This window comes from Scylla paramamosain, chromosome 37, assembly GCF_035594125.1.
Source record: "Scylla paramamosain isolate STU-SP2022 chromosome 37, ASM3559412v1, whole genome shotgun sequence".
Taxonomy (NCBI): domain Eukaryota; kingdom Metazoa; phylum Arthropoda; class Malacostraca; order Decapoda; family Portunidae; genus Scylla; species Scylla paramamosain.
In genome coordinates this window covers 1,229,030-1,240,000 of record NC_087187.1, presented here as the reverse complement: position 1 = coordinate 1,240,000, position 10,971 = coordinate 1,229,030, and the positions used below count along the sequence as shown (strand labels likewise).

General features: G+C 41.8%; 1 protein-coding gene across 3 annotated transcripts in view; it reads left to right on the top strand.

Moving 5' to 3' along the window:
- The window catches only part of LOC135091268 (Na(+)/H(+) exchanger protein 2-like), an 83,418-nt gene that overhangs the window by 62,581 nt on the left and 9,866 nt on the right, over positions 1 to 10,971 (top strand). For 2 of the 3 annotated variants that reach the window (XM_063988748.1, XM_063988747.1), the window contains 8 exons: positions 81 to 298; positions 1,753 to 1,955; positions 2,879 to 2,968; positions 3,355 to 3,425; positions 3,981 to 4,175; positions 5,846 to 5,975; positions 6,609 to 6,752; positions 9,539 to 9,637. In XM_063988748.1, coding sequence (XP_063844818.1) covers positions 81 to 298; positions 1,753 to 1,955; positions 2,879 to 2,968; positions 3,355 to 3,425; positions 3,981 to 4,175; positions 5,846 to 5,975; positions 6,609 to 6,752; positions 9,539 to 9,637 — 1,150 coding nt within the window. The remainder of the gene's footprint in view (positions 1 to 80; positions 299 to 1,752; positions 1,956 to 2,878; positions 2,969 to 3,354; positions 3,426 to 3,980; positions 4,176 to 5,845; positions 5,976 to 6,608; positions 6,753 to 9,538; positions 9,638 to 10,971) is intronic. The other variant, XM_063988749.1, reaches the window with a different exon arrangement.

Sequence of the window (10,971 nt, the reverse complement as noted above, 5' to 3'; positions counted from 1 at the left end):
AAAAAAAAAAAAAACACCAAAAACTACAAAAAAACAAACAAAACCACATCCCATCACCGTCACATCGCTTCCACCACCAGCATCACCTTCTGCGGGATCACCATGAAGAATTACGTGGAACAGAACATCTCCACCAAGTCCCACACGACGATTAAATACGCCATGAAAATGTTGGCCTCTTCCTCTGAGACCATCATCTTCATGTTCCTGGGGGTGTCAACCATTCAGAGCACCCACGACTGGAACACTTGGTTCGTCATCCTCACTATCCTCTTCTGCTCCATCTACCGCATTCTGGGTGAGTGTCTTGGCTTGGCGAGAGAGGGAGAGATGTTCCGTTTGGTGAGATAGAGAGACAGAGGCAGTGTTTGGTTTGCTTTGGCGTGAGACAGAGAAAGGTAATGTTTAATTTGAGAGATAGATGCAATGTTTAGTTTGGTTTGATGATAGAAAGAGGCTGTGTTTGATTTGGTATGGTTCAGTGAGGTGCAGGCGGACGGAGTGTTGCTTGCTTTGATGACAGAAAAAGGGAGATAAAGTTTAATTTGGTTATGACATAGAAAAAAAAAGGGAGATTGTTTAATTTGGTTTGGTGTAGGACAGATTTGGGTGAGATAAAGACGAGGTGGTTTGGAGAGAGAGAGAGAGAGAGAGAGAGAGAGAGAGAGAGAGAGAGAGAGAGAGAGAGAGAGAGAGAGAGGCATTGCTTAGTCTGGTTTGCTTTGGTTCGTGTCTTTCCTTACTTGTTATGTCTAGTTTAGGTTAGCTCTGGTTAAGTTTAGATGTCGTTAGGCTAAAGGAAGTGTTTTTTTTTTTTTTTTGTTTGTTTCCCTTTGTCATCTGTAGTGTTCATTTTCTCTCTCTCTCTCTCTCTCTCTCTCTCTCTCTCTCTCTCTCTCTCTCTCTCTCTCTCTCTCTCTCTCTCTCTCTCTCTCTCTCATCCTGTATTTCTTATCACCATATCTCCTCTATCTCTTCCTCTCTCTCCCATCCTCCTGTTCCTCCTCCTCCTCCTCCTGCTTTTCCATCGAAGCCGGTACTCATCTGTGTCACACGTGGCCTGCACAGAACACACACACACTCACACACAGTCACAGACACACACACACACACACACACACACACACCATTACATCACTCTCGTCTACTTAACTTTCACCTTTATCACCCTCAACCCACTTCACTCATCAGTCTCTCTCTCTCTCTCTCTCTCTCTCTCTCTCTCTCTCTCTCTCTCTCTCTCTCTCTCTGTTGCTCTACCTTTTATTCCTCACTCGTTCTTATCTCCATTGTCTTTATGTAATGGACTAAGAGTGAATTTTATATATTTTTCTTTCATTCTTCACATTAATTTCTTGTTGTCTTTATTTATTTATTTATTTATCTATTTTACGAACTTATGCGCTCCTTTCCTCTCAGATTCCAAAGACAAGTACTTTACCACTAGGCTACGGGGACCCCACACACACTAACATCCCAACTACTCTTATTTTAATCCCTTATCTTTCCTCTAACTTACGGTACAAGCACCCTAACATCCCAACTATCCTTATTTCATCTCTATCTTTCCTTTAACTTATGGCACACACACATTCTAATCTTGTTTTATTTCCGTCTTTCCTGTAACGTACGGTAGACGCATTCTTAAGCATCCAAACTACCCTTGTTTTATCTCTCTTTCCTTCAACTTACAGCACACGCATCCTAACAACCTTAACCAGCTTCTATATCTCTCATGTCTCTCCTCTGCAGGCGTGCTTATCTTTAGCGTGGTCTGCAACAGGTTCCGCGTAAAGAAAATTGGGTTTGTCGACAAATTTGTGATGTGTTACGGAGGGCTGAGAGGCGCCGTTGCCTTCGCTCTCGTCATCACCATTAATCCAGCGCACATCCCACTGCAGCCCATGTTCCTCACTGCCACTATCGCCATGGTTTATTTCACCGTGTTTGTGCAGGTATGGGAGGGAGAGAGAGAGAGAGAGTGAGGGAGAGTTAGATTAGGTTAGGTTTAAAGGAAGGTTTTTCCCTCGTTTTTTTTTTTTTTTATCTTGTTTTGGTCTACTTTACTGTTTGTCTAAGTATGAGAGAGAGAGAGAGAGAGAGAGAGAGAGAGAGAGAGAGAGAGAGAGAGAGAGAGAGAGAGAGAGAGAGAGAGAGAGAGAGAGAGAGAGAGAGAGATTTAAGATAGATTAACCAAAATGCATTGAATACGTTAACGAAAAAAGGGACGATTAACTGATAACAGGAGCATTTCGAGATAAGTCTGTAGTGGATCTGCTTATGATGATAGATGATAGCAGAGAGAGAGAGAGAGAGAGAGAGAGAGAGAGAGAGAGGTACCTATTCTATCTGTGAACGAACTGACTGGGGAAAATAATAAGAGTGTACTGTGTTGTAATGTTACGTTTGGTGAGAGAGATGAGAGGGAAAGTGTGCAGCTGTTGGTGATGAGAAGCAATGATAGCGGTTGTGTGTTTGTTTGTTTTAGTTTTTGTGATTTAAGTTAAGAGTTTGTTAATTTATTCAGTTAATTAAGTTAGAAGTTAGTTTTTTTTTTCAAGTAGTTACCTCGGAAATGTGTTAAGAGTTATTCAGTCAGTTATATTAAAAGTTTGTGAAGTTGGCCAGTTGTTTAGTTAGTATAAGTTAGGTTAGGTGAGGTATTCAATTAGTTACATCAGAAGTTTGTCAAATTAGTCAGTTTTTCAATCAGTATAAGTTGAAAGTTAGTACAGTTAGTCAGATATTTAACTAGATAAGTTACCCAGTTCTTTAGTCAGTATAAACAGTGTGTTAAGCCAGTTAGTTATTTAGTTACATCTTATCAACCACTCATATACTAATCACCTCCTTTTCTCCTCCTCCTCCTCCTCCTCAGGGCATCACCATCAAGCCTCTGGTGCAGCTCCTGGGCGTCAAGAAATCAGAGAAGAGACAACTTACCATGAACGAACGCTTGCACGAGAGGGTACGTACCTGTGTGTGTGTGTGTGTGTGTGTGTGTGTGTATGGGGATGGGGGGGGGGTCACTTCCTGGCCTCTACAATACGCAGGGTGATGGTGTAAGGGAGGGAGAGAGGGGGGGTGAGAGCGTGGAGTTCCCTATGGTGATGTAATTGGCTGCGTTTTGAATAGACATAATACCGGCCATCATGTGAGGAGCCTTTTGTGAGAGAGAGAGAGAGAGAGAGAGAGAGAGAGAGAGAGAGAGAGAGAGAGAGAGAGAGAGAGAGAGAGAGAGAGGGGATGTGTTGATATACAGCATAAGATATAGTGTGTGTGTGTGTGTGTGTGTGTGTGTGTGTGTGTGTGTTGATGCGTAGTTATGCTGAGACGTGTCCCTACCATTCCCAGGTGATGGACTACATCATGTCAGGGTTTGAGGACGTGTTAGGGAAGCAAGGTCATCTCCTCCTTAGGAACAAGTAAGTCTTCATGTCTATCTCTACCTTAACGTGTCTATTTCTTTTGATCTTCCTTGTGTTCTTCTGTTCCTCCTTCCCGCGTGTAGGCTTGGGGGCTTCTTAAACTTTCCTTACGTTTTGTTATTTTATCCCTCCTTTTCTTCTGACGGCTTCTTGCAGCTTCCCTTATATCCTTATGTGCCTCCTCCTCCTCTTCCTTCTGATGGCTTCTTGCAACTTCCTTTGTGTTTTCGTATTCCTCCTCTTCCTCCTGATAACTTCTTGCAGCTTCTCTTGTGGCCTTATATTCTTGTACATTCCCTCCCCAACACCTACTACACTCCAGTCTTAAGGTTTCCATCACAACACCCACAGTTCTCATGTAAAGCCTCCTAACACCCAAAGCTCTCGTCATAGATTTAAGCGCTGCAACAAGTAACACATCTTTCTTAGCCCGAGACAAGAACGCCCTTTTTCTGTCTTGCAGTTTCCCTTGTGTCCTCACCTTTCCATGCTCTCCAAACCACACAAACACCGCTCTCTCAAGCCTCCTAACACCCAAAGCTCTCTTCACAGATTCAAGCGCTTCAACAACAAGTACCTCACGCCCTTCTTGGTGCGCGACAAGAACGTGATCGAGCCCAAGCTGCTGGAGACGTACAGCAACATCAAGATGCACGAGGCCCTGGAACAAATGCACAACAGCTACAACTCCCCACAGAATATTGAATCATTCTCCAACCTCCTCCGCAACGCTGCCACGCACCCGCAGTAAGTGACGGGGAGAGGGAGGGGGGTTGGTGAGTGGGGCGGAGCAGGAAGGGGGCCGGGGGAGTGTTACTACTGGCCTCTAAATGCTCCTATCTTTTCCCGCGGTAAGTGACAAGGAGAGAGAGGTGGGAGATGTTAATGTTATATGGCCAATAGGTGTGTCTGTGTGCCTAGCTAGAAAACATGGTAGGTAATGGAGTGTTTAAATGGAGATAGACAGTGAGAGGGAGATGGGGAATAGGGGAATATAATATATTCCCATTCCCATACAGCATTTAATATTATTAAATGCTGTTTCTCCACCTATCTACACCATTGCTGTCTTTCCCTTCTAATGAGAGAGAGAGAGAGAGAGAGAGAGAGAGAGAGAGAGAGAGAGAGAGAGAGTGTGTGTCGAAACTCTCTCTCTCTCTCTCTCTCTCTCTCATAGCAGTGATCTATTTCATCCCACAAACTTGCCATATATCACTTAATCCAGCTAATCTCTCTGTCCTACTCTCAGTTATACAATCATCTACTTGTTTGTGCACGTCTCGCCTCAGATTAGTGACTCCTTGAACCTTTGAACTTGTTATCCGCAAAGTTTTAATCCGTAGCTGTAATCCCCTGTGACGCACGTATGATAATCGCTGTCTGGTGCTCTGTAGACGGGGGAGTTGTGGGGGGGGTGAGATTGTGGCGCCTTGGGTATTAGAAGTGATTGAATTTTCATGATTTTGCTTATAGGATTTGGTTTAAGGTTTTATTTTTTGTAATCAAGGATGTTATGCACACTTGGACTAGGGTATAGAGTTTTGTTAATGTATTGTACGATAATTTCTACTAGTTTATCTTTTTCTCTTCCTTTTTTTTCCTTTACAAGTGACTCCGTTTATTTATTTCTTTATTTATTTTTTTTCAGTAGTCAAGAATACTATGAAAAATTGGATTGGAATTATAGTCTTATGAGTATACTGTACGATAATTTCTACAAGTTTATCCTCTCTTTTCTCTTCCGTCACCCATTATATCTGAGTCCCATAATCTTTCATCTTCTGTCACATTAATCCATGTCTCTAATTATTTTCACTTACTTCATAATGATTGGCACTGTCTGGCACTCCTGATAGGTTAGAGCTTAGTGGGACCTTCGCCTATTATATATATATGTGGCACCTTCACCCATTATACAATTCAGTGTCATATTTTCGTGTCTTATGTCACGTTAATCCTTCCCTTCTTATTATTCCCAGTTACTTCATAATGAGTGGCACTGTTTGGCACTAGATAGGAGGGAGCTTAGTGGCACCCTCACCTGTTATGTCACTGAGTTCCATAACATTTCTTTTGTCACGTTAATCCTTCCCCTTTTTAACATTTCTTACTTAATAATGATTGACACTGCAGACTAAGCTTACCAGAGAACTTCATGAAGCCGTGACACACTTAAGGCAATGAAAGTGTTTAAAACTCTAGACATTATACAAGGACTGCCACTTGTAGGGTTGATGACTTCTTGCAGCTTTCATTACGTTTTTATCTTTCCTTCATTTTCATTCAGCGTGCAGAGAAACAACAAAGAGAAGTGGAAGGCAGTATGACATAATTACGCAGCATTAAACATGGACTGACTCGTGTAGAACCGCTGACTCGCAGTTTTCCTTAAGCTATGTTCTTCCTCTTTGTTCCAGCGTGCAGATGAACAACCAAGGGGAGTGGAACCTGGACGTGGCTGAGCTGGAATACAACCCAACAGTGAGGGATATTAATGATGCCAAGTTCCATCATCTGCTCTCCAACGACTACAAGCCCCTGAAGAAGGTAAGGGAGGCGTTTTGGGGAGATTTCTGGAAGTTAACTGGCAACTCTCTCTCTCTCTCTCTCTCTCTCTCTCTCTCTCTCTCTCTCTCTGAAGGAATTGAGATGGTGAATTATAAGAAAGAAAAGAAGAGAAAGAAGGGATAGACGTGTGTGTGTGTGTGTGTGTGTGTGTGTGTGTGTGTGTTTATTCATTCATATTATCACTTACCCTCGTGTCTATGTTTCATTCATATGCAGTACATACATGCGTGTGTGTGTGCGTGTGTGTTTTATAATCTACTTTCCTAATCTACTTTTATATTTGTTTATCTATCCATCTATTTATTTATCCATCCATCTATCTATTTATCCACTTATCTGTCTATTTATTTGTCTATTTGTTCATATACCTACCTAAATGTCTACTGTCTCCTACATCTCTCCATCTTTGTACATGTAACACACACACGCACACACATTCAAGCATATAACAGCACACCCACCGGTACTGCCACGTGAAGGGCTGATGCCTTGCTCCTTCCGTTACTTCTTTTAATTCTTCCGTATCTTTTACCTTGCACACCATACCCCCACTCCAATATAGTGTTCAGACATCATCCACCTCTCATCTCTTTGCCTCTCTGTTCCCTCCAGAGCCGCGGATCCACCTACAAGAGACACGCTGTAAAGGATGATGATATGCAAACACAGTCGGACATCAGTCACCACAACATGTATCTCCACACACGCCAGTTCGTGCAAAATGACAAGAAGCTTTACAAGAAGGCCAAGAAGCTGGTAAGAGGGAATGGATTGGAGTTTAATTGTCTAGTTTTGGGTTTTTTTTGTGAAGGTTTTGTGATATCTTAACGGGATTGGTCGTGGTGAAAGAAAAGATTGGGTGGCGTTCGATGTTAAGCTTAGAATATCGTAAGAAAAATGGATTGGTAGGTTGGTTGGTTCATTCTTTGGGTTCTGTGAAAGTTTGGGTGTATTTTGAGATCTGGTTGTGGTGAAGGAAGGGAGTGAGTGGTGATTGGCTGGTTATTGTATGTATTAAGTCTTGCTGGCAGTCATACAGTACAAATGCAATGCAAATATAGTCGCCACTCCTTAGAATTAATCGCTGGTTGAAAGTTCTAAGCTGTTATATATGGATTTGAAGCTCGAAATTATTAGGAAAATTTTTAATTGATATTTACTTCTCATTTTCATGGCATATCAAGGAAAGTGCAATCGCTGAGGAGGTAAAGATATAGGAGATAAGTTAAAGAGCCAAAGAAATAGACTTAGGGGGATAAAAAAAAAGATACTTAATATGTTTTTTTTTTACTTAAACATATCTTCCTGGTGTGAATGTTTGTCAGGTGATGGTAAGTTTGTGTTGGAAGGTACAGAAAACCAAAGAGCATTTTTTTTTTTTTTTTTTTGTGATGTTTATACGGTTCTAGTGGCAGATTAGCAACATTTCTACATTATGAACAGGAGAAGCAGTGTTGAGAACTAGGCTAATTGTCTCTGTGGCCTTTGAGAAGTCGTGGTGAGAGAGAGCAAAGCGTTTCTAAGGGTGTTTTTAATGCCTCTAGTGGGTGATTAACATTTCTACATTATGAACAGGAGAAGCAGTGTTGAGAACCAGGCTAATTGTCTCTGTGGCCTTTGAAAAATCGTGGTGAGAGAGAGCAAAGCGTTTCTAAGGATGTGTTTTTAATGATTCTCGTGGCTGAGTAACATTTCTACATTATGAACAGGAGAAGCGGTGTTGAGAACCAGGGTAGTCGTTTATGTGGCACTCTGCGTAGCCTAGCCTAGCTAAGCCAAGCCAATCCAGAATATTTAACAGTCAAGGACAAGGCTGTGTGGTGCAGTCGTATCCTTCTTATTTAGTATCCTGCTGTATCGAGTAAAGACGCTCCTGAGTACAAATGCCTTAAAGCCTAATGGGACTGTCGTCAGAAGCGTATTTAGATAGTCAAGGCCATTGCCAACACGCCTCCCGCCACTTCCATAGTTGAGGATCTTACATTCTGAACCCCTTCCGCGCTGCACCTCCGCTCCATTCCAAAGACTCAGAAGTGACACGGGTTTCTAAGGATGTTTTTTTAATGGTTATATTAACAGATTAACAAGATTTCTACATTATTAACGGAAGAAACAGTCTTGAGAACCTGGTCAATCATCTCTGTGGCATTTGGTAAGAGGTGGTGAAAGAGCAAAGTGTTCTAGAATATGAGCATTGTGTTTTATGATCTTCCTCAACTGTTCTCTGATAGACCAATAATCTTTTAGCTCTCAGGGTCTTTTAGGAACTGAGAGAAGGACAGAGCACAGTGCAAATGAGCCTCTCCATTCAGAAACGCTTTGCTCTTCCACCACAGCTCCAAGGCCACACAGACCCGGGTTCTCAAGTGTTTCTCCTGCTAATAATGAAGAAAACTGTTAATCTGCCACTACGACCGTAAAAGCACCCTTAAAAACAAGTGTCACTTCAACTAAACATAGCCTTTTGAAAGTATTGGTGTGGCGCGGAAGTGTCTCAGAATACGAGGCTGTTGCACTTCTACGCTCCATAACTGTGCCAGTATGCAAGCAACGTATATACCAAATAGAGCTGCGGTGGGCATTGTTGATATTCAGGAGGTGGAAGGGAGAGCGGGGAACGTGCGTGCAGATGGTCGGCATTTTTGTATCACAGCTTTTTTTTTTTTTTTATGCATGAGTGCCACTAGCCAAGAGCCACAAAAATTTAAATAAAAAAAAAGAAGGCTCACTTAAATGCCGGTTCCCAGAGCAATGCCAAAATAGAATATTCAGACAGCAGAGGATAAGTGTCTTGCAGCCTCCCTCTTGAGATAATTCAAGTCAGGAAGGAGTAAATACAGAAACAGAGTGAGTGAGACAAGAATAATGATTAAGATAAGTAAGAAGAACTAGAGTAAGACAACTTTACATATTGAATTGAGATGAGTAAGACAAGCGTAGTGAATGGGACAAATATAGTGAATGAAGTGAGTGAGCCTGGTATAGTGAATGAGCTGAGTGAGATAAGTATGGTGAATGAGATGAGATGAGTGAGACAAGTTTAGTGGATGAGATGAGTGTGAAAAGTATAATTAATGAGTGAGACAAATATAGTGAATGAGATGAGTGAGCCAAGTATAGTGAATGAGCTGAGTGAGATAAGTATGGTGAATGAGATGAGATGAGTGAGACAAGTTTAGTGGATGAGATGAGTGTGAAAAGTATAATGAATGAGTGAGACAAATATAGTGAATGAGCTGAATGAGACAAGTATAGTGAATGAGATGAGTGAGACAAGTATAGTGGATGAGATGAGTGTGAAAAGTATGAATGAGTGAGACAAATACAGTGAACGAGCTGAATGAGACAAGTATAGTGAATGAACTGAATGAGCCAAGTATAGTGAATGAGCTGAATGAGCCAAGTATAGTGACTGAGCTGAGTGAGACAAGTACTTCCTCACCTTATAATGGGTATTGATTAAGATGACAAGGAAATGAGGAATGAGTGTGCCTAGTGAGTGAGCTGAGACAAGTGTGACCCTAACCCGTGTGGTGATCTAGGGGTTGGTGGCCGTGAGGGAGGAGAAGGGCGCCTCACCACAACATGTCCCTACGTCACCACTTTCACAGGGGAGTGTTGGCCAGGATCTCGCCAGCCAGGTAACACAAGTGCGGGCCAGCTGTGTGTGGCAGTAGTGGTGGTGAGGGTGATGGTGTGGTTAAGTCTTAGCTTCCACCACACCACCGTACCATACCACAGTACGCCACTAATAATGCCAAAGATCTGAAACAAGCGGCTCTCGGTTTGCTCATTTTATCATTATTATTCAGTTTAACATGACTTGAAATATATTGTTTAGTTGAATTTACATCACATTTTCGTTTTGGCACGCTCAGCCCAACCGCGCAGTACAGATTTAAATTTTATCCAGTTTTCTTTGCATTTCTCTTTTCTCAGGTTCTGTATTAAAAGTCAGGAGTAAAAACAAAGACAAACTACATGTAAGTACCAGTATTATTCACTTAACATATACGTAAATAGACTTAAGGACAAAATAGGGCAATTCAATAAGTCAAATTCTACAGCCTCCATTTTCTCATTAGTTTATACGTCTTTTTTACGTGATTTCTGTCAACACGATGCTTGCAAGTCTGTATAATGTGAACCGAGAGGCGCCTGTGTTCCTAAGGTCTCTGGTATGCTGTGCCCGAGATGGGAGTGTTGCGCCATTGACGGACTGCCTACGGTGGTCAGCGCTTTCACAGACATGATTAAATTTGTGCTTCTTATTTATAGATGTGTGTTCTAATTAATTAATAACCCCTTTTGTGCGTGTGCCTGAGAGAGAGAGAGAGAGAGAGAGAGAGAGAGAGAGAGAGAGAGAGAGAGAGAGAGAGAGAGAGAGATTCTTCATAATTCTGTGCCAACAATTATCGATTTTTTTTACAGATTACACATAAAAACCTATAAAAACTACAAATTTGATATGCACCTTACTTCTTCTTCTTCTACTACTACTACTACGACTACTACTACTACTACTACTACTACTACTACTACTACTACTACTACTACGACTACTACTGCTACTACCACCACTACTACTACTACTACTACTACTACTGCTACTACTATTACTACTCCTACGACTACTACTACTACTACTACTACTACTACTACTTCTATCACTCCGCCTTCTTCTCCTTCCTCTATCTCACTGAAATACATTAGTTTAGCCAGCAGCCAGAACGGGTCTCACACAAGGAAACGAACAAATGTATTTTTCCTCACACGTTTAGCCCAGCCAGGCATGAGGCTACGAACTTGCCGTGTTGTGTTCTGTGATGCATGCAAAGGAGGAGAAGGAGGAAGAAGGAGAAGGAGAAAAAGCTTTAGTAGATGGGGATATGTAGAGGAGGAGGAGGAGGAGGAATAAAATGAGAGGATATGCATGTGGTTTTGTGGTGTAAATTAATAGGTAGTACGTTTATTT